Source organism: Gossypium hirsutum, chromosome D13, assembly GCF_007990345.1.
Source record: "Gossypium hirsutum isolate 1008001.06 chromosome D13, Gossypium_hirsutum_v2.1, whole genome shotgun sequence".
In the NCBI taxonomy this organism is placed as follows: domain Eukaryota; kingdom Viridiplantae; phylum Streptophyta; class Magnoliopsida; order Malvales; family Malvaceae; genus Gossypium; species Gossypium hirsutum.
This window is the reverse complement of record NC_053449.1, coordinates 29,080,331-29,105,055: the sequence shown is the minus strand read 5'-3', so window position 1 is coordinate 29,105,055 and position 24,725 is coordinate 29,080,331. Positions and strand designations below refer to the sequence as shown.

Here is a 24,725-nt window from a genome sequence, read left to right as displayed (position 1 = left end):
TTATGTGTAATAATGACTTGGAAATTATATTATTAGGTGGAAAAACAAAATTTTACAACAAATTCCATGTGGGTTCTCCGTTACCCATTTTAATGGGAGGGACCAAAATGAAAATATTATACAATATGGGAGCCTATTTTGCAACTTTTTTTAGGTATTTAAAATGGAAATTTGTGAAAGCTGAGTGACCAATTATGTAGTTCACCCAAACATTTATCTTACAGTCAGTACATTTAAAGCCAGAAAATAGTCTACATAAAACAGAGAAAGAAAAATGAAAATAAGAATACCACTCGCAGCGAAGCGAAGCGAAGCCATCGGAGAGAAGAGAGAAATGGAAAAAGAAACAGAAAAGATATGTACGAGATGCAAGAAGAGCTACACTGCATCGTCAAATGATTCTTCTTCTTGCCGTTTTCATCCTTCTTTCTTTGTTTGTCGTCGTCATGACGACCAAAACAGGTATCCTCCCTCTCCTTTCTCTCCTTTTATATGTGATGTGATTCGGCCCAGATTAATTGAGTCGTTTCACGTAATTGCCCGATTGTCGACGAGGAATAGTTGAGTTATCGAAAATAGGATGAAATAAGGCTAAAGATGCGGAAGCTTTCAAATGGTTTTAAAAGGTTGGCTAAGGTGATGGTAAATTTATAAGGGTAGTAGGCTCGATTTAAGGATAAAAATAAGAAAAAATGGAAGTTGATAAATGAAGGCTCGATTTTGTAAAAAGATATTATAGTTGGGTAAATTCTAGGATAGTCGGTGGAATGGATAAATGAGCTTAAACACCAGAAACGATTCAACACTAAAAAGTGTCACCCCGATTTCTATTCGGTTCAGGGTGGGATTACGGAATTGTAGAAGGGTTGAACGCCACACCAAAGCAAGGTGATAAATTCAAAAGAGAACGATAGACGCCACTAGCACGCTAGATAAGTCAGATCAAAACTCGTACGAATTTAGAGAGGAGAAAACTCACTCTTTGAACAAAGTTCATTCAAATGATCAAAAGTCAAAAGTCCTTTTACAATGAAAATGAACAACTATTTATAGTGTTCAGCTAGGTAGCCGAATGGCCAAAACAAAGACTTAATGTCTAAGTAATTAATTAGGCTAGAAAATGCTAGAAAATTTTGGAAATAAAAAACTAAATTGCTGGAGCTAAATTCAGCTGAATTTGAAGCTCAAGGGACGATTTCTAGAAGAGCAAATGCACTTGGAGAAATGGCAGTAGCTAGGTTCAGCCAATTGAGCTTAAATGAGCTCATTAAAATGTAATCCTTGGCTGAAAAGAGACCAGCATTAAAGGTGAACGTGAACAGCCTTGAAGGTGTGAAAAATGAGTTGGAAAGTCTTTGGAAGTGTGAACAATGATTAGCCAAATGGTCCTTGGTGTGAACTCCAAATGTGAACGCATAGTTGCTGTTTTGGGAAGTGCATCGGCCAGCTTTTGGAGAATGAATTTAGTTGCTCTTCTTGGCTGAATAAACACCTTGAATTATCATAAAATGAGCCATATCCATGAATCCAACCATTCATGTATTCAGCCATTCATGTATACTCCCATACGTTGTATTGAACCATTCATGCACTTGGACTTTAATGCTCCTTCATGCATTCAGCCATCCTACAGGAAAAAAACATGAACTAAATTAGGTGCAAATGTATATTCGGCTGAACTAAATGGTATTAAGACAAATTAAATATAATCCAGCCACCTAATTAAATTCGGATAACACAACATAATTATAACATGTAATAAGCTGACAAGTAATTAAGAGCTGTAACTAAATTAACTAATTAACTTAAATAATTAATTTATTCCAGCAAATAAAATTAATTTAGCTAAAGAGCTAATAATGAGCTGAATTCAATTTAAACCAAGCTCAAACGAGCTGAATTAAGCTCATGTGAACTAAAATAAAATTCGGTGAGCTGAACCAAGCTAAATGGAGCTTGAGGAGCTGAATTCAAGCTGAAATCAAGGGCATCCTTGGCCAGGGTCGTATCATTCCCCCCTTTTTTAGAACGACTTGTCCTCAAGTCGAGCCGTTGGTTCACTCGATCATAGCTCCGCTTACTCATCTTTCCTCGATCAAACGGAATCAAACACAAATAAAATAAACCACCAAACTGTTTTGTTACATCTTCACCATACAAAGTCTCATCAAACGAAGGAATTATTTTAAATGAGTAATCACAAATCATCAAGAATTCATTTGAGCAAATATGTGGCCCAAGTACCATTTGGGTAAAACATTCATAATCCTTGCAAGAAGGTATTTTCCAAATTTCATACCCACAATTGATTGAACAAAGCTTTTTGCAAGTTATGATTTTACCACTTAATCGGCTTAAATCTTGCATAGTTAAGCTTAACAGTGGCCATTGATCTTTCACCTTTTCAACAAACTTGTCATCAAGGAGAATCTTACCAAAAATTTTCAAGAGACATGTGGACACATTCAACTTAATCCGTTCATCGATCAAGCAAATAAACTCCTCACCACAACTTATTGAACACAAATTTTTATCACAAACAGATGAATGCACAGTAAAACCTTGCAATGGAAATTGAACAATTGGTTCTTCCAAAATCGCATCATCAGCATCAATCAAAACAGATGATTCATTTTTAAATAAAGCTGAACAGTTAAACACATCACAATTTAAATACCTTGCAGCAACCAATTCTTCAACAAAAATTTTATTACCAACCGAATAGGGCAGAGAAATTTTAAAGTTCTCATAAGTCATACCTTGTTTACCTCGAGGGATGGAAAAGCAAGGATCATTTTTACCTTTGTCGATCATCATAAATCTTCTCTCCTCGGAAATGTAGTCTAGTCGAATCTCTATGGCTGAATTAACCTTAACGAAATGAAATACGAACTTCAAATACAACCACAAAAATGGATTAAGGAATGAATTTAAATTGAAATCAAATTTTTTATTCCTCAGTTCCTTATTCAACACCCAATTATCAAAACAATAGAAATTGTTCACACAAAATTGATGAAGCTTGACTTTCCCATAAAACGAACCAAAATAGATTCCGGGTTTAAAAACTTGATTTTGAGTATTCATGCCAAAATGTAGCAAAAATTTCATTGAACCAAACACGTTAAACCAATGGGATTTTTGCATACACAGGGACAAACAATTAAAACTTTTTACATTCATCAATTCATACTTGCACAAATTCATGGATTTTCCACAAAGCGTTAATTGGTGCACAAAATTGTCACAAATGAAAAATTTAATCGCCTTTCGTGAAAAACCGTCATCACGCAAAATTAAATCTTTAGTTTGTTGATTGGAACAAAAATCAACCACATTCAGGGAGTAGCAATTAATCAGACCAAAATAAGGAGAGCATTTAGAAATTAAGTCACTAAAAAGTATTTCAACAATTTTCAAACCTGGTGGTCGTGACTCGATCGTTAACATTTCCTCACCTCTCTTACCTTTGAACTCTTGGGGCACGTTTTCATCTTCAACCTTACCTATACTGACCATATGAAAATGTCTTTCATCGGAAAGGTAGTGAAGTTGAAAATTATCGTTTGATATCTCGGGCACCTGGAAAGAAGAAACAAAACAAGAACAAGTTTCATATGGATTAGTTGAAATGCTCCTCACTTTTTCTGGGTCGTTTATCTCTTTTTCTCTCGTTTCTTTTCTAATCTCAACTTATTTTTTTCTCTTTTCATTTCCTCTCTCATTTTCAATTTTATTTTCGACCTCACTCTCTTTTTGGATTTCTTTTTCTTTTTCAATCTTTTCTTCTTTTCTTTCGATTTCTCTTTCTCGCTTGCACTCTTGTTCAATCTCAATTTCTTTTTTGAATTCTTTCTCTTCATTTTCTTTTTCTCTCACTTTTTTGATTTCTTGTTCCTTTTCTTTCATTTCTTTTTTGTGTCTCTCGATTTCATTCCATATATGCTCATTTTCTCTCATCAACATTTCTTGTCTTTCTTTTCTTCTTATTTTTTTCTTTTTGCCTCGCTCTTTCATTATAGGATGGAGATGTTGCAAATGAATCAGCACAAAATGACTCTCGTTGGGTATAATTAGAACGACTTTCATACAAAAAATGATCACCTCTTCGAGATTGATTCTTGGCAGACGAATACCTTGGTGCATATGAAGGACTACTTGTGATTCCTCGTTCGTCACCTTGAAAAGCTTCAAACTCAAAACTTGCTTTGCTTCGTCTTGAGTTCCTCGTTGAATAGAAATCCCGATAAGAATCTCTTAGCGAGTAGTCTTTGGACGCGTATTGCCATGATGATCTCAACTCCGTTTCTCGACTTGGTGGATTTTGTGTCCGTTGGGACTTTTCCTCCACTCGGTTGAAACGTCTTTTTAATGGGCTTAGTTCTTCCTCCAAAATTCGGCCCATCTCGTTCACCAAGTATTGAAATTCATCAGTAGAGAATTCTTCTTGAGACATGATTTAATTACTAAAAAAATGATTACAACAAAACAAAAATTAAATACCTCACCACAAAAATCTCACGTTTCACTCGCAAAGAAAATTGGATAGCACACCACTCGTGTTTACGCTCGTTTAATGGCTTTTGATCGCTCTAATGTACTCACCACTCGTGCCTTTTTCCACTCGTCTCACTCTCGTGAATTCGTATTTTGTTTCAAGAAGACTTATTGTGGCTTAGAGGGCCGGCTTCAAATGGGTTACAAGGGATAACGTCGGGTGTAGGGTAGGCTAAACAAAGAAAAAAAAATCAAAGTATGTGTGGCATTTTTTTGGGGGGTAGAAGGAATGGTAGAATGAATGGATGCTCGGAAGCAATAAGAAATAATAACAAAATAAAACTCACAAGACTTCTCACTTTTTTTTTAATACTTCGAATTTTTTTCAATTTTTTTTTCGAATTTTTTTTGATCTGTTTTGTTACTCCAATACAATAGTAAGCTAAATACAAGGGAAAAAAATTAAATTACAACTCAAATTTTTTTGATTTTTTTTCACGTTTCGAACCTACTTGCGGCCTTATTACGAACGTCGGCGCTCCTCGTTTTAGTAGCTCTGATACCAGATGATGTGATCTGGCCCAGATTAATTGAGTTATTTCACGTAATTGCCCGATCGTCGACGAGGAATAGTTGAGTTATCGAAAATAGGATGAAATAAGGCTAAAGATGCGGAAGCTTTCAAATGGTTTTAAAAGGTTGGCTAAGGTGATGGTAAATTTATAAGGGTAGTAGGCTCGATTTAAGGATAGAAATAAGAAAAAATGGAAGTTGATAAATGAAGGCTCGATTTTGTAAAAAGATATTATAGTTGGGTAAAATCTAGGATAGTCGGTGGAATGGATAAATGAGCTTAAACACCAGAAACGATTCAACACTAAAAAGTGTCACCCCGATTTCTATTCGGTTCAGGGTGGGATTACGGAATTGTAGAAGGGTTGAACGCCACACCAAAGCAAGGTGATAAGTTCAAAAGAGAACGATAGACGCCACTAGCACGCTAGATAAGTCAGATCGAAACTCGTACGAATTTAGAGAGGAGAAAACTCACTCTTTGAACAAAGTTCATTCAAATGATCAAAAGTCAAAATTCCTTTTACAATGAAAATGAACAACTATTTATAGTGTTCAGCTAGGTAGCCGAATGGCCAAAACAAAGACTTAATGTCTAAGTAATTAATTAGGCTAGAAAATGCTAGAAAATTTTGGAAATAAAAAACTAAATTGCTGGAGCTAAATTCAGCTGAATTTGAAGCTCAAGGGACGATTTCTAGAAGAGCAAATGCACTTGGAGAAATGGCAGCAGCTAGGTTCAGCCAATTGAGCTTAAATGAGCTCATTAAAATGTAATTCTTGGCTGAAAAGAGACCAGCATTAAAGGTGAACGTGAACAGCCTTGAAGGTGTGAAAAATGAGTTGGAAAAGTCTTTGGAAGTGTGAACAATGATCAGCCAAATGGTCCTTGGTGTGAACTCCAAATGTGAACGCATAGTTGCTGTTTTGGGAAGTGCATCGGCCAGCTTTTGGAGAATGAATTTAGTTGCTCTTCTTGGCTGAATAAACACCTTGAATTATCATAAAATGAGCCATATCCATGAATCCAACCATTCATGTATTCAGCCATTCATGTATACTCCCATACGTTGTATTGAACCATTCATGCACTTGGACTTTAATGCTCCTTCATGCATTCAGCCATCCTACAGGAAAAAAACATGAACTAAATTAGGTACAAATGTATATTCGGCTGAACTAAATGGTATTAAGACAAATTAAATATAATCCAGCCACCTAATTAAATTCGGATAACACAACATAATTATAACATGTAATAAGCTGACAAGTAATTAAGAGCTGTAACTAAATTAACTAATTAACTTAAATAATTAATTTATTCCAGCAAATAAAATTAATTTAGCTAAAGAGCTAATAATGAGCTGAATTCAATTTAAACTAAGCTCAAACGAGCTGAATTAAGCTCATGTGAACTAAAATAAAATTCGGTGAGTTGAACCAAGCTAAATGGAGCTTGAGGAGCTGAATTCAAGCTGAAATCAAGGGCATCCTTGGCCAGGGTCGTATCATTCCCCCCTTCTTTAGAACGACTTGTCCTAAAGTCGAGCCGTTGGTTCACTCGATCATAGCTCCGCTTACTCATCTTTCCTCGATCAAACGGAATCGAACACAAATAAAATAAACCACCAAACATGTTTTGTTACATCTTCACCATACAAAGTCTCATCAAACGAAGGAATTATTTAAATGAGTAATCACAAATCATCAAGAATTCATTTGAGCAAATATGTGGCCCAAGTACCATTTGGGTAGAACATTCATAATCCTTGCAAGAAGGTATTTTCCAAATTTCATACCCACAATTGATTGAACAAAGCTTTTTGCAAGTTATGATTTTACCACTTAATCGGCTTAAATCTTGCATAGTTAAGCTTAACAGTGGCCATTGATCTTTCACCTTTTCAACAAACTTGTCATCAAGGAGAATCTTACCAAAAATTTTCAAGAGACATGTGGACACATTCAACTTAATCCGTTCATCGATCAAGCAATTAAACTCCTCACCACAACTTATTGAACACAAATTTTTATCACAAACAGATGAATGCACAGTAAAACCTTGCAATGGAAATTGAACGATTGGTTCTTCCAAAATCGCATCTTCAGCATCAATCAAAACAAATGATTCATTTTTAAATAAAGCTGAACAGTTAAACACATCACAATTTAAATACCTTGCAGCAACCAATTCTTCAACAAAAATTTTATTACCAACCGAATAGGGCAGAGAAATTTTAAAGTTCTCGTAAGTCATACCTTGTTTACCTCGAGGGATGGAAAAGCAAGGATCATTTTTACCTTTGTCGATCATCATAAATCTTCTCTCCTCGGAAATGTAGTCTAGTCGAATCTCTATGGCTGAATTAACCTTAACGAAATGAAATACGAACTTCAAATACAACCACAAAAATGGATTAAGGAATGAATTTAAATTGAAATCAAATTTTTCATTCCTCAGTTCCTTATTCAACACCCAATTATCAAAACAATAGAAATTGTTCACACAAAATTGATGAAGCTTGACTTTCCCATAAAACGAACCAAAATAGATTCCGGGTTTAAAAACTTGATTTTGAGTATTCATGCCAAAATGTAGCAAAAATTTCATTGAACCAAACACGTTAAACCAATGGGATTTTTGCATACACAGGGACAAACAATTAAAACTTTTTACATTCATCAATTCATACTTGCACAAATTCATGGATTTTCCACAAAGCGTTAATTGGTGCACAAAATTGTCACAAATGAAAAATTTAATCGCCTTTCGTGAAAAACCGTCATCACGCAAAATTAAATCTTTGGTTTGTTGATTGGAACAAAAATCAACCACATTCAGGGAGTAGCAATTAATCAGACCAAAATAAGGAGAGCGTTTAGAAATTAAGTCACTAAAAAGTATTTCAACAATTTTCAAACCTGGTGGTCGTGACTCGATCGTTAACATTTCCTCACCTCTCTTACCTTTGAACTCTTGGGGCACGTTTTCATCTTCAACCTTACCTATACTGACCATATGAAAATGTCTTTCATCGGAAAGGTAGTGAAGTTGAAAATTATCGTTTGATATCTCGGGCACCTGGAAAGAAGAAACAAAACAAGAACAAGTTTCATATGGATTAGTTGAAATGCTCCTCACTTTTTCTGGGTCGTTTATCTCTTTTTCTCTCGTTTCTTTTCTAATCTCAACTTATTTTTTTCTCTTTTCATTTCCTCTCTCATTTTCAATTTTATTTTCGACCTCACTCTCTTTTTGGATTTCTTTTTCTTTTTCAATCTTTTCTTCTTTTCTTTCGATTTCTCTTTCTCGCTTGCACTCTTGTTCAATCTCAATTTCTTTTTTGAATTCTTTCTCTTCATTTTCTTTTTCTCTCACTTTTTTGATTTCTTGTTCCTTTTCTTTCATTTCTTTTTTGTGTCTCTCGATTTCATTCCATATATGCTCATTTTCTCTCATCAACATTTCTTGTCTTTCTTTTCTTCTTATTTTTTTTCTTTTTGCCTCGCTCTTTCATTATAGGATGGAGATGTTGCAAATGAATCAGCACAAAATGACTCTCGTTGGGTATAATTAGAACGACTTTCATACAAAAAATGATCACCTCTTCGAGATTGATTCTTGGCAGACGAATACCTTGGTGCATATGAAGGACTACTTGTGATTCCTCGTTCGTCACCTTGAAAAGCTTCAAACTCAAAACTTGCTTTGCTTCGTCTTGAGTTCCTCGTTGAATAGAAATCCCGATAAGAATCTCTTAGCGAGTAGTCTTTGGACGCGTATTGCCATGATGATCTCAACTCCGTTTCTCGACTTGGTGGATTTTGTGTCCGTTGGGACTTTTCCTCCACTCGGTTGAAACGTCTTTTTAATGGGCTTAGTTCTTCCTCCAAAATTCGGCCCATCTCGTTCACCAAGTATTGAAATTCATCAGTAGAGAATTCTTCTTGAGACATGATTTAATTACTAAAAAAATGATTACAACAAAACAAAAATTAAATACCTCACCACAAAAATCTCACGTTTCACTCGCAAAGAAAATTGGATAGCACACCACTCGTGTTTACGCTCGTTTAATGGCTTTTGATCGCTCTAATGTACTCACCACTCGTGCCTTTTTCCACTCGTCTCACTCTCGTGAATTCGTATTTTGTTTCAAGAAGACTTATTGTGGCTTAGAGGGCCGGCTTCAAATGGGTTACAAGGGATAACGTCGGGTGTAGGGTAGGCTAAACAAAGAAAAAAAATCAAAGTATGTGTGGCATTTTTTTGGGGGGTAGAAGGAATGGTAGAATGAATGGATGCTCGGAAGCAATAAGAAATAATAACAAAATAAAACTCACAAGACTTCTCACTTTTTTTTTAATACTTCGAATTTTTTTTCAATTTTTTTTCGAATTTTTTTTGATCTGTTTTGTTACTCCAATACAATAGTAAGCTAAATACAAGGGAAAAAATTAAATTACAACTCAAATTTTTTTGATTTTTTTTCACGTTTCGAACCTACTTGCGGCCTTATTACGAACGTCGGCGCTCCTCGTTTTAGTAGCTCTGATACCAGATGATGTGATCTGGCCCAGATTAATTGAGTTATTTCACGTAATTGCCCGATCGTCGACGAGGAATAGTTGAGTTATCGAAAATAGGATGAAATAAGGCTAAAGATGCGGAAGCTTTCAAATGGTTTTAAAAGGTTGGCTAAGGTGATGGTAAATTTATAAGGGTAGTAGGCTCGATTTAAGGATAGAAATAAGAAAAAATGGAAGTTGATAAATGAAGGCTCGATTTTGTAAAAAGATATTATAGTTGGGTAAAATCTAGGATAGTCGGTGGAATGGATAAATGAGCTTAAACACCAGAAACGATTCAACACTAAAAAGTGTCACCCCGATTTCTATTCGGTTCAGGGTGGGATTACGGAATTGTAGAAGGGTTGAACGCCACACCAAAGCAAGGTGATAAGTTCAAAAGAGAACGATAGACGCCACTAGCACGCTAGATAAGTCAGATCGAAACTCGTACGAATTTAGAGAGGAGAAAACTCACTCTTTGAACAAAGTTCATTCAAATGATCAAAAGTCAAAATTCCTTTTACAATGAAAATGAACAACTATTTATAGTGTTCAGCTAGGTAGCCGAATGGCCAAAACAAAGACTTAATGTCTAAGTAATTAATTAGGCTAGAAAATGCTAGAAAATTTTGGAAATAAAAAACTAAATTGCTGGAGCTAAATTCAGCTGAATTTGAAGCTCAAGGGACGATTTCTAGAAGAGCAAATGCACTTGGAGAAATGGCAGCAGCTAGGTTCAGCCAATTGAGCTTAAATGAGCTCATTAAAATGTAATTCTTGGCTGAAAAGAGACCAGCATTAAAGGTGAACGTGAACAGCCTTGAAGGTGTGAAAAATGAGTTGGAAAAGTCTTTGGAAGTGTGAACAATGATCAGCCAAATGGTCCTTGGTGTGAACTCCAAATGTGAACGCATAGTTGCTGTTTTGGGAAGTGCATCGGCCAGCTTTTGGAGAATGAATTTAGTTGCTCTTCTTGGCTGAATAAACACCTTGAATTATCATAAAATGAGCCATATCCATGAATCCAACCATTCATGTATTCAGCCATTCATGTATACTCCCATACGTTGTATTGAACCATTCATGCACTTGGACTTTAATGCTCCTTCATGCATTCAGCCATCCTACAGGAAAAAAACATGAACTAAATTAGGTACAAATGTATATTCGGCTGAACTAAATGGTATTAAGACAAATTAAATATAATCCAGCCACCTAATTAAATTCGGATAACACAACATAATTATAACATGTAATAAGCTGACAAGTAATTAAGAGCTGTAACTAAATTAACTAATTAACTTAAATAATTAATTTATTCCAGCAAATAAAATTAATTTAGCTAAAGAGCTAATAATGAGCTGAATTCAATTTAAACTAAGCTCAAACGAGCTGAATTAAGCTCATGTGAACTAAAATAAAATTCGGTGAGTTGAACCAAGCTAAATGGAGCTTGAGGAGCTGAATTCAAGCTGAAATCAAGGGCATCCTTGGCCAGGGTCGTATCATTCCCCCCTTCTTTAGAACGACTTGTCCTAAAGTCGAGCCGTTGGTTCACTCGATCATAGCTCCGCTTACTCATCTTTCCTCGATCAAACGGAATCGAACACAAATAAAATAAACCACCAAACATGTTTTGTTACATCTTCACCATACAAAGTCTCATCAAACGAAGGAATTATTTTAAATGAGTAATCACAAATCATCAAGAATTCATTTGAGCAAATATGTGGCCCAAGTACCATTTGGGTAGAACATTCATAATCCTTGCAAGAAGGTATTTTCCAAATTTCATACCCACAATTGATTGAACAAAGCTTTTTGCAAGTTATGATTTTACCACTTAATCGGCTTAAATCTTGCATAGTTAAGCTTAACAGTGGCCATTGATCTTTCACCTTTTCAACAAACTTGTCATCAAGGAGAATCTTACCAAAAATTTTCAAGAGACATGTGGACACATTCAACTTAATCCGTTCATCGATCAAGCAATTAAACTCCTCACCACAACTTATTGAACACAAATTTTTATCACAAACAGATGAATGCACAGTAAAACCTTGCAATGGAAATTGAACGATTGGTTCTTCCAAAATCGCATCTTCAGCATCAATCAAAACAAATGATTCATTTTTAAATAAAGCTGAACAGTTAAACACATCACAATTTAAATACCTTGCAGCAACCAATTCTTCAACAAAAATTTTATTACCAACCGAATAGGGCAGAGAAATTTTAAAGTTCTCGTAAGTCATACCTTGTTTACCTCGAGGGATGGAAAAGCAAGGATCATTTTTACCTTTGTCGATCATCATAAATCTTCTCTCCTCGGAAATGTAGTCTAGTCGAATCTCTATGGCTGAATTAACCTTAACGAAATGAAATACGAACTTCAAATACAACCACAAAAATGGATTAAGGAATGAATTTAAATTGAAATCAAATTTTTCATTCCTCAGTTCCTTATTCAACACCCAATTATCAAAACAATAGAAATTGTTCACACAAAATTGATGAAGCTTGACTTTCCCATAAAACGAACCAAAATAGATTCCGGGTTTAAAAACTTGATTTTGAGTATTCATGCCAAAATGTAGCAAAAATTTCATTGAACCAAACACGTTAAACCAATGGGATTTTTGCATACACAGGGACAAACAATTAAAACTTTTTACATTCATCAATTCATACTTGCACAAATTCATGGATTTTCCACAAAGCGTTAATTGGTGCACAAAATTGTCACAAATGAAAAATTTAATCGCCTTTCGTGAAAAACCGTCATCACGCAAAATTAAATCTTTGGTTTGTTGATTGGAACAAAAATCAACCACATTCAGGGAGTAGCAATTAATCAGACCAAAATAAGGAGAGCGTTTAGAAATTAAGTCACTAAAAAGTATTTCAACAATTTTCAAACCTGGTGGTCGTGACTCGATCGTTAACATTTCCTCACCTCTCTTACCTTTGAACTCTTGGGGCACGTTTTCATCTTCAACCTTACCTATACTGACCATATGAAAATGTCTTTCATCGGAAAGGTAGTGAAGTTGAAAATTATCGTTTGATATCTCGGGCACCTGGAAAGAAGAAACAAAACAAGAACAAGTTTCATATGGATTAGTTGAAATGCTCCTCACTTTTTCTGGGTCGTTTATCTCTTTTTCTCTCGTTTCTTTTCTAATCTCAACTTATTTTTTTCTCTTTTCATTTCCTCTCTCATTTTCAATTTTATTTTCGACCTCACTCTCTTTTTGGATTTCTTTTTCTTTTTCAATCTTTTCTTCTTTTCTTTCGATTTCTCTTTCTCGCTTGCACTCTTGTTCAATCTCAATTTCTTTTTTGAATTCTTTCTCTTCATTTTCTTTTTCTCTCACTTTTTTGATTTCTTGTTCCTTTTCTTTCATTTCTTTTTTGTGTCTCTCGATTTCATTCCATATATACTCATTTTCTCTCATCAACATTTCTTGTCTTTCTTTTCTTCTTATTTCTTTTTCTTTTTGCCTCGCTCTTTCATTATAGGATGGAGATGTTGCAAATGAATCAGCACAAAATGACTCTCGTTGGGTATAATTAGAACGACTTTCGTACAAAAAATGATCACCTCTTCGAGATTGATTCTTGGCAGACGAATACCTTGGTGCATATGAAGGACTACTTGTGATTCCTCGTTCGTCACCTTGAAAAGCTTCAAACTCAAAACTTGCTTTGCTTCGTCTTGAGTTCCTCGTTGAATAGAAATCCCGATAAGAATCTCTTAGCGAGTAGTCTTTGGACGCGTATTGCCATGATGATCTCGACTCCGTTTCTCGACTTGGTGGATTTTGTGTCCGTTGGGACTTTTCCTCCACTCGATTGAAACGTCTTTTTAATGGGCTTAGTTCTTCCTCCAAAATTCGGCCCATCTCGTTCACCAAGTATTGAAATTCATCAGTAGAGAATTCTTCTTGAGACATGATTTAATTACTAAAAAAAATGATTACAACAAAACAAAAATTAAATACCTCACCACAAAAATCTCACGTTTCACTCGCAAAGAAAATTGGATAGCACACCACTCGTGTTTACGCTCGTTTAATGGCTTTTGATCGCTCTAATGTACTCACCACTCGTGCCTTTTTTCCACTCGTCTCACTTTCGTGAATTCGTATTTTGTTTCAAGAAGACTTATTATGGCTTAGAGGGTCGGCTTCAAATGGGTTACAAGGGATAACGTCGGGTGTAGGGTAGGCTAAACAAAGAAAAAAAAATCAAAGTATGTGTGGCATTTTTTTGGGGGGTAGAAGGAATGGTAGAATGAATGGATGCTCGGAAGCAATAAGAAATAATAACAAAATAAAACTCACAAGACTTCTCACTTTTTTTTAATACTTCGAATTTTTTTTCAATTTTTTTTTCGAATTTTTTTTGATCTGTTTTGTTACTCCAATACAATAGTAAGCTAAACACAAGGGAAAAAAATTAAATTACAACTCAAATTTTTTTGATTTTTTTCACGTTTCGAACCTACTTGCGGCCTTATTACGAACGTCGGCGCTCCTCGTTTTAGTAGCTCTGATACCAGATGATGTGATCCGGCCCAGATTAATTGAGTCATTTCACGTAATTGCCCGATCGTCGACGAGGAATAGTTGAGTTATCAAAAATAGGATGAAATAAGGCTAAAGATGCGGAAGCTTTCAAATGGTTTTAAAAGGTTGGCTAAGGTGATGGTAAATTTATAAGGGTAGTAGGCTCGATTTAAGGATAGAAATAAGAAAAAATGGAAGTTGATAAATGAAGGCTCGGTTTTGTAAAAAGATATTATAGTTGGGTAAAATCTAGGATAGTCGGTGGAATGGATAAATGAGCTTAAACACCAGAAACGATTCAACACTAAAAAGTGTCACCCCGATTTCTATTCGGTTCAGGGTGGGATTACGGAATTGTAGAAGGGTTGAACGCCACACCAAAGCAAGGTGATAAGTTCAAAAGAGAACGATAGACGCCACTAGCACGCTAGATAAGTCAGATCGAAACTCGTACGAATTTAGAGAGGAGAAAACTCACTCTTTGAACAAAGTTCATTCAAATGATCAAAAGTCAAAAGTCCTTTTACAATGAAAATGAACAACTATTTATAGTGTTCAGCTAGGTAGCCGAATGGCCAAAACAAAGACTTAATGTCTAAGTAATTAATTAGGCTAGAAAATGCTAGAAAATTTTGGAAATAAAAAACTAAATTGCTGGAGCTAAATTCAGCTAAATTTGAAGCTCAAGGGACGATTTCTAGAAGAGCAAATGCACTTGGAGAAATGGCAGTAGCTAGGTTCAGCCAATTGAGCTTAAATGAGCTCATTAAAATGTAATTCTTGGCTGAAAAGAGACCAGCACTAAAGGTGAACGTGAACAGCCTTGAAGGTGTGAAAAATGAGTTGGAAAAGTCTTTGGAAGTGTGAACAATGATCAGCCAAATGGTCCTTGGTGTGAACTCCAAATGTGAACGCATAGTTGCTGTTTTGGGAAGTGCATCGGCCAGCTTTTGGAGAATGAATTTAGTTGCTCTTCTTGGCTGAATAAACACCTTGAATTATCATAAAATGAGCCATATCCATGAATCCAACCATTCATGTATTCAGCCATTCATGTATACTCCCATACGTTGTATTGAACCATTCATGCACTTGGACTTTAATGCTCCTTCATGCATTCAGCCATCCTACAGGAAAAAAACATGAACTAAATTAGGTGCAAATGTATATTCGGCTGAACTAAATGGTATTAAGACAAATTAAATATAATCCATCCACCTAATTAAATTCGGATAACACAACATAATTATAACATGTAATAAGCTGACAAGTAATTAAGAGCTGTAACTAAATTAACTAATTAACTTAAATAATTAATTTATTCCAGCAAATAAAATTAATTTAGCTAAAGAGCTAATAATGAGCTGAATTCAATTTAAACCAAGCTCAAATGAGCTGAATTAAGCTCATGTGAACTAAAATAAAATCCGGTGAGCTGAACCAAGCTAAATGGAGCTTGAGGAGCTGAATTCAAGCTGAAATCAAGGGCATCCTTGGCCAGGGTCGTATCAATATGCCTTTCTTTGTGTTTATAATCGTCTCTTTCCTTATAAGAAAAAATAAAGAAATAAATAGGAGAGTGATCTTGGATACCCTTTTACCTGATTTGAGTACTTTTTATGATTTTATATGTTATTTAATTTTGTTTAATTACTATCAGCTTGTGCACTAGAAATGGGTAATACGCATTTTATTTTGTTTTATGATTTTCATTTCGTTTGAATGATAATTGATTTGTTTCGAGATTCTTTATTTGGGTTCTAGAAATCGAGAAAACAACAAATTGGTTGATGATGGTTTAACTAAGCTTAATTTAATTAGGAACCTGTAGGTTTGAGTCCTTAGCAAATGAGACTCATTTGGATTTCCTTTATTCTTTATAAACGAACTGAAGAAAAAGATTAGTCGAATGTATCCTTTATTTTTTATTTCTTCGAATTTCTGTTTGTTATGTCTGCTGCAAGAGTGAGGTTCATATAGGCTTGCAATTTAATACAAATAAGCTAATTTAGCGAATGAAGTTTATATACATTAATAGCCCCTGTAAACTAATATAGTGATATAGAAACCGAATCAAGTACTGGAAACTAAATCATTTAAACAAGGTGGATTGCTCTTATTAACCCTTTTTTTATGAATTTCTTTGTCCATTTACGAGGAAGTTTGTTGCAGTAACTTACATTTTCATGTGGGGTATAAGTGGGCAATCTAGTGTTAGATGCTGTATTGGTTCTGTATTTTTTAACAGAAAAGTTTGCTTTGCACATTTGGTGATTGCCTAGACGAGCAAGAGCACCATAGTTGCAAAAACTAATGAACCAGCCTTAGCCAACTACTGCAAGAAGGTTCCACCTAGGAGGCTTGTGAAGCTTTCAAATGGTTATACATATACTAGGATCAAATCAATTATTTCACCTGGACTTGAGTTATTTTTGTTGAATAAATTGGTCTCATACCACTTCAACTGGAATTTGACTATATTACTTAGAATCTGGATCAGTCTGGATACCAGGAATGGAACTAGGAATGCAAATTGCTACTTATAAAGGTAGTCTTCTTCGGTTCCTTTCTAGGAATTAAATATGACTAATTGAAGCATAAAACCTTCTTTTTGTGGGGAAAAAAAGGAAGTTGAAAACCCAAAATATAAGTATAGTTATATCTGGGCTCTTAAACTTTATCCTTTCATAACTTCTATTTATAATAAAAATGGTAAGTAGTTTCTTCAAGACAATGTCCACCACCCATCCACTAATAACATTCTTGAAGCATTCTACCACAGCCCACCTTGTCTTAGAGATGAAAGGCCAAACTAGGAACACAGGCTTCCAAAATTGGATCATAAACCATCTGCAATTGGGATCTTGGGTTTCAATTCGGAAGTCATATGATGAGTACCTATATCTGGTAATGATGCATCTGACTTTCAGTAGGTCACCAGCAGTCCACCCTGACATTTTCAATTTTGGATGTCAGATAGCTTCTCAATAATGGAAAATCATTGCTGTTGGCCTGTCACTTCTATTTGTAATTTTGGTTAAAGAGACCATATCTACATATTTCTGTGTCTACTCGAAATGCCTGTTGATGAAACATGCTTTCAGTTTTATGCTCTACCTTTTTTACCAAAATAGCTGTTTTCTAATATCCAAATCTACAGTCCTTTGTGATAAAACTTTGCTTATCTCACATTGGTAGAAGGTTGCACCGCTCAATTCTGCAATCTGAGTGCATAAATGTAAAATATTGCAAAGTGTTTGGATTACGTTCATGCTATTAAAGACTCTGCGTGCACATATGTTCAACATGTCATATTCTAGAACAGATTATTACTGCTTTCACTGGAGACTGTTTTCAACAAGGAGATATTATAGTGTATCAAATGTGCCCGCGTATTTGTTTCTCTTTGTTATGGCAATGATGTTTTATGAAGTTTATGCAGATAACTGATTTACTCAGGGCAGAAATTCTATTCTTGTTTTTATCCTAATGTTTTCTTACAAGTTCATTGAACTCATTTCTCTTTCTCCAATTTTCTGAGACAAGGACAGATGTTTGCAAGTTACTGTCTTACCTCTTTGGATTGATTGAAGGTACTATGAACTGAAACCTGATGATCCGCCATATGCTGCCAAGTTCTACGACTGCTGTGGGGCTGAGGACCCTGAGGCTTTAGGCTGTACCACCAGTTTCCATGTCTCATATGATGATGATTGATTGACATGTTATTTCCCTCATTCACCTGAATCCCGTCTGATGATCAAAATCTGTATATTTCTGCATGACTCTGTTCTTTATATAAATGTTAACTGTCTGAGAATTGTGATGTCTAATTTGTGTAATCTTTTCTGTTTCAGCATGTGGGGTAGGTATAGTTTGAATTTCACCAAATGTAGCATTTTTGGTTCTGTGGCTTTTGTCTTATTGGAAGAAAGCATGTGCCACCTGATAATCTGTATTCCTATTCGGTTTTGGCTGTTCTTCCTGTGCTGTATAATCATTTAGTGTTCAAAATTAAGGGAAGTTCTCACATTTTGTTGATACGGGACTTGCCAGTGAATTTTGTAGTTTTCTGAAAAACTAAAACTATTAGCTTGAGTAATGGAGTTTGCCCCTTCTTAATTGGTTAGCCTCCTTGTTTCAGTATATATGTAAACTACCTAGCCTACCACTGGCTTCAACCTTGATTAGTTATTTTGTAAATCATGTTTTTTGTTTGATTGTTTAGAGAGGCCACACGGTGAAAGAAGTAAAAGAAAAATAGGCTTGAAAATAGGGTCATCCAAGAAACTTACTCTATGGCCAAAAAAGAAAAGAAAAGAAAAGAAGCTTACCCTCGGTCAGGATTACTGTGTGATGGTGTTAGACATGAACTCCATATCGTTTGTACGCTTATGATTTGTTTGCGTACTAACTTCAACTTGTTACGCTAGAGATCGAATGGACTAAACCGGTCAGTACTTTAGTGAGGATTTTGATATTTGGTTACTAATGACGTGTTAGGGTCATTGTTGGAGTGAGGAGTAGGCAACAAGTTAGATATTTATAATTTTTGGAATATCTTAATCTGAATTTGCAAATCTGCTTGTAATTTTGAATTCAGATATTATTCGAAGATTATTATCTAAATCCGAATCCAAAATAGATATCATTCTCTGTTGGATACTTGAATTTGTAAAAAATAGATAAATTGAATTTAACATTTTTAATAATATTCAAAATCATAAAAACCTAAATCTGAATATGCAAAAAATAAAATTTTAAAATAATATAGAATCAAACAAATTTAAATAAAATTTATTTATAATTAACAATAAATAAATTAATAAAAATAGTTAAATGAAAATCCAAAAAAGTTAAAGTATAACAACTTCATAACTTTTGTCTGTATGTTTGTAAAATAAAAAATTAAAAGTTATATAACAATCCTAAATAACTTGATTATTTGAACCATAGAAATTATTCAAACATCATATACATCACAAATGGTCTTGTTATTAAGCAAGCATCTTTCACTTGTAGTAATTATAGGTATACATATTTCAGTCATCATTAAAACATGTTAAATTTTCATCAAACAAACTTAAAACATGAATTAAACATGCATTAGAATTTTCAAAACAATCACGTAGGTATCGATATTGGAACTAAGGTATCAATAATTGTCTTACATGGCATAAATATTGTTTGAAAAATCGGTACCAAATCAGTATTATGTTTCTCGCCTAAAATCAAAATATAAGAAAATATTGATATATTTCATAAAGTATCAGTTATTTTAACCCAAGTATCGATACTCGTGATAAGGTATCGATACCAAATTACATTACTGACTTCCTGCAAATTGAAAAATCATGGAGATATCGTTTTTAAAACCCAAATAGCAATACCTCTACTCCAGACCACAAAAACACAACATAACCAAGCATTTAATCCAGTCCAACAAATCTATATTCAACATGCATCATTTACTTCATTAAACCAATGTCAAAACGACCGAAATAACAATTCAAAACATCAAAAACATGTTCGAGCAAGAATCAACATACCAAGGTCCAAGCTTATATTTCCTAAGAACAATTAAGCTATAAAATATCCAAAACATCATGTCAATATCATGCAACATTCTATCGTATTACCTTTATTCCCCAAACATAAACGAATAAATAAACACCTATAAAATAATGCTAAAATCTTGCTTGGATCACTCCCTTGGAACCACACCACTCACATCAGAACACAACTAATTTGCAATGGTTAGAGAGAGTGGATGAGCTTAAATAAGCTCACTGAATGCTGGAGTAACCACAAAGTATACACTATATCAAAGGTCAAACAAGAGCATACTACAACACGTTCACAACCATATTCTAACCAAGTCACAATAACATATTCACGCTTCATTAAATCATAAAACTAACATATACTCTCACGCACAACTACACTAAACTTATATGAAAATAGTTCATTTCACAATAATTCATTAAGACTAAACATCGTATACATGCTTTAATAACTCACAAGTCTAGCTTATATATTCACATGCATTCACAAGTTAAATGAAAACGACTCAAACGACAATTACATACGCAATTTACTATGAGAACATACTAACCTTTTCATGAAACTTAAATCGACTCATTTAGTATATTATTCACATGTTTAGGCATCCATCTCACATCGTATTTTCATAGTATATAATATCACATTTAAACGATAATTTGGCACTTGAGGCTATGAAACATAAAAGTGGGCTCTATCACCACACATCAGATACACAGATCTCTAACACATCAAATGACTCATAGAGTCGAGCATATCCCAAAAGTGTAGCACATAGCTAACACTCTCCAACACACCAACTTATCCTGGTGAATGGAGCTTAACTCATATTCCCTTAACCCTCTAAACTATCCCGGGGCCTCAATGCCCAAATTACAATGCATTGTTATCGAATTCACATTTAATTGCACTTTAAGTGCCACAATAATGATCATTAAGCCATCACATATCCGACCACATATGTGTACGTTAAAATCAGTACATCATATATCACATACAAATATTCTCACATATTACTTGTCATAATAATATCACATTCCACAATTCAACCTATATATACTTATCGAAATTCCACTTGCTTCCGCTATATATTTGCATTATTAGCATATCATTATCACTGTCATTTGGCATGTATGTCATACCCACAAAACAACACAATTCACAATAGTCATCACACATATCTCATATCACAATATCGCTACATAATAATCAATCCACAATTATTCACATAATCACATAATTGTCAAAATAAAGTAAGGAAAATAGAAAGCTTACACTCGAAACTTAGGATAGGGGTTTAGGATATTCCTAATATCCCAATTTAACACTATGAATCGTGTCTACAAGTAGCGATTCCAATCACTCATCGTTCACGCTTTCGTTTAATTACCGAAAGCTTAAACTAGGTTTTTCTTGCCTTTCGCCTTGCTCGTAGAAGGCTCTAACGGTTCTAATTTTTCACATATGATAACCACACAATATACACAATCAATTAGTAGCCAAAGACTCACCTACACCAACAAAAAATGCAAGCCTAAGCTATATTCGTCATGAAACTAAAATTTCGACTAACAAACTTGAAACTTAAATATCTTAATCTTTAATCGTTCTCATTGCCTATAATTTATTCTATCATCTAATTATACATCTAAGAAAAATTCCCAACCTTCAAACTACTCAAAACTATGCAAATTCATGGATTCAAAATTTAATTATATAATGTCAATTTTCACAAAAACTCAAGAAAACGTTGGAATTATTTAACGAAATTTCAAGGAATTTTTAGAAACCTTCTAATTTTGTCAAAAATAATTGAAAAACATTTTGAAACCATGTTTTTACTCAAAATCCTAAAATCCACCATTAACGACTCAATTTTTGGCTTTTATTTAAAACATGCGATTTTAGGGCTAAAAACTCAGTTTAAAAGACCAGATAACATTAACAGCTAAAAAGAAATTGAACTGTTACCTTTAATAGAAGAGGAATGATCTTTTGGTTGAAAACTCAAAAAATCCACAAGCTTGAGAGATGACAAAATCAATGGTGTTTTGGGTGTTTTTCTTGAAATTCTATGGAGATTTATGGCTTGGATGATGATATAAATTAAAAGAATGAAGTTTGTAAAATAAAATTGAGAGGGAGAAGCTTGGGGAGAGCAAGGAGCAACAAAAAAAATATGAAGAAGAAACTAACATGAGTTTTATAAATATGGAGAGGAAAAATAGGGTATTTTTAAAACTTTGGTGAAATTACTTTTTAACTACTTCTAAATTAAACCCTTTTACAAAACAGTCCTTATTTTAACATTGAAAGTCTTTTCAGCATTATTTTTAAAATTTGATTTAATTTTCAAAAAGTTATAGACGAAAACAATTTCGGGTTACCACAATTCATTTCTGAACCCATTTCGAGCCAAAATTCTTAATTTACCCTCAAAACTTCTAGCCCCAATTTTGGGGTGTGACATATTCTAAACACAATCATATAATAATCCTAAATAACTCAAATAATAGAAAATAGTTTCATAGCATAAACATGTTAAGTTGTCAAGTTATAATTAAATTGTCAACAACAATAATAATTGGATTAAAATTTTTAAATTAAAAAAAATTGAATTTTTTAACTTTTAAAATATAAGTGACTAAATCTCATATTCTATAGAAGTACAAGGATAAAAAAAATTTTCAACCTTTTCTTTTCTTAGGGAAACAATGAGTTTTAAGTTATTTAGCTAATCATAATGCTAATATTATATTCTTAATTGTAGTATATCCTACTTGTATAATGTCAAATGTATATATATTATAATGTATCATAAAGTTGTTTACATAAATAAGGTTTATGGTTACATATTGTCTACTATAAAATCAAAATTGTATATAGGGTTACATATCATTATTAGTCTACTCTAATTATATAATACTAATTGCAAATATTATAATATACTATAAATTAACTCACACCATTAGGTTTAACCTTACATATTATTACTATAAAAATATATATGATAATATTATAATTATACATAGGATTTCATATAATTAATTATATAATACTAATTATATATATTTGTTATTTCAGAAGGATCAACTCGAGATCGTCAATAGGGAGGTTGAATTAGCTTTTGAGAAATTGTGGTGACAGCAATGAAAAATATGCAACAAAGAACACAAGGATTTATAGTGGTTCAGCCCCAATTGCCTACTCCACTACCTTAGCTTACAACAACTAAGGATTTCCACAAATTCACTAATTTGGAAACCTTTGTGGACAAGGTTTAACCTTACAATCTCTCTTAAGATTTATGCCCCAAAATCTTAAGATACAACTCCCTTAAGGTTTCTACCCAAATCTTAAGGATTAACCCTCTCTCTCAAAGAGAAACAAATAAACAAGTAAAGAAATAATCCTTACAAGATTAGGATGTTTGCCAATGAAGCACAAATATAAAGAAGAACACTTGAGCTAAATGAATACAATGAAATCTCACAATTTTTTACAAGAAAAGGTATGAAAGAATTAAGCTCTTGGTTGTTTTGAGTGATCTTTAAACTTTTCACATTGCTCTACATCTTGCTAGACCTCTGGAAGATGGTATTTATACCCTCTAATTGATTTCCAACCGTTGTGGAAGTAAGTATAGCCGTTGAGGATGAAATACCAGGTCATTAACTGCACCTGCAGCAACGAGTATCGATACCTACTAAAAGGGTATCAACATTTTTTTGTAATTAATGCAAATTTCAGTGACTATTAGAGTAGGAATATCAATACCTTAAGAAAAGTATCGATACCGGATCGATACCTATCAGGGTTTGAAAGAAATAGAATGTCAAATTAGTGTAAAAAAAAACTTTAATTTGTTATATCAAAACATATTATCCAATAAGGCTTAGTTTAAAAATCTCCCCTTTTTTGATATAACAAACCATTTTGTAAATTTATTTTTGAATAGATTGCTCCCCTTAATAAAAGTTATTTTCAATTTAAGCCCCCTATATAAAAATCATTTTCGATTTAAGGCATAAATATTTGAAATAAGCACAAATTTGATATTCATTTTGATTTGAAAATTTGATCACTAATCTTGGCATATAAACAATCAATCAACCATTAAAATTTACTTTTCTCTTCTCCCTATTTTGTTATATCAAAAAAGAAAATAAACAATAAAGATCTCAAGAGGAAAAGAAAGTGGTTAGTTCAAAGATAGATATTAAACATAATGAACTAATGAACTACCATACCAATCAACATTAAGGTGCAATCACATAAAATTTGCCTTTGATCACCTTGAAGCAATGCACCTTAGGTACAAACATAGAATTAAGTTCTTGGTACCCAATATCTTTTGGGTCCCTAATCATTAGTCTTCAAAATTCAAGTCCCTTTAGGTATCCATTTTGAAAGAGCTTCATTGTCTTGAGTATCACTAAGTCCTTTAGGGACCCATACACTCTTAACAAGTTTTCCTTGGTAAAATCTTAAGGGATCTCTATGCTTATAGAAATTAAAGCTATTTTTAACAAAGTTTTGCTTTGAATTTTCTCTTATTTCAAAAAAATTGTTAGAGTGAGCTTTTTCAGTCTTAAGTAGCTCAAGTTGCTTTTGATGATCCTCATGAACTTTTGAAAGTAAATTATGCAAGTCTAAATTTTCTTTCCAAAGCCATTAATAATTTCTTGCATTTTGTTTACTTTCTCTTCAAGGTCATAATTGGTTTCGAAAAGTAACTTATTTTTCTTTCTCAATTTTGAAACATTTTTCTTATGTTTTGACATCATAACTTCAAATTCCAAACCCTATTCATCATAAGCATCTTGAAACTCTTCAAAAGAATAATCATTTAAAGTAGATGAGTTAGAAGTTTCCTTAAGATCATTGATGGCCATAAGGCACAAGTTGGCTACTTTATCATCGGATGAATCTTCATTATTCCAAGTAGTA

General features: G+C 33.7%; 1 protein-coding gene and 1 long non-coding RNA gene across 2 annotated transcripts; one reads left to right on the top strand and one right to left on the bottom strand.

Annotated features, from left to right (window-relative positions):
- Positions 1-299: 299 nt before the first annotated feature.
- LOC107919670 (uncharacterized) lies at positions 300-18,408 on the top strand. The gene is made up of 3 exons (XM_041108687.1): positions 300-462; positions 17,807-17,982; positions 18,071-18,408. The coding sequence occupies exons 1-2, from the start codon at positions 335-337 to the stop codon at positions 17,928-17,930; spliced, it is 252 nt and encodes an 83-aa protein (XP_040964621.1). The 5' UTR covers positions 300-334; the 3' UTR covers positions 17,931-17,982; positions 18,071-18,408.
- Positions 16,887-17,922, bottom strand: LOC121225020 (uncharacterized). Its single transcript, XR_005922672.1, has 2 exons — positions 17,788-17,922; positions 16,887-17,163 (listed from the first exon to the last, which is right to left on the bottom strand). It is a non-coding gene; the product is annotated as an uncharacterized lncRNA (long non-coding RNA).
- Positions 18,409-24,725: the final 6,317 nt, after the last annotated feature.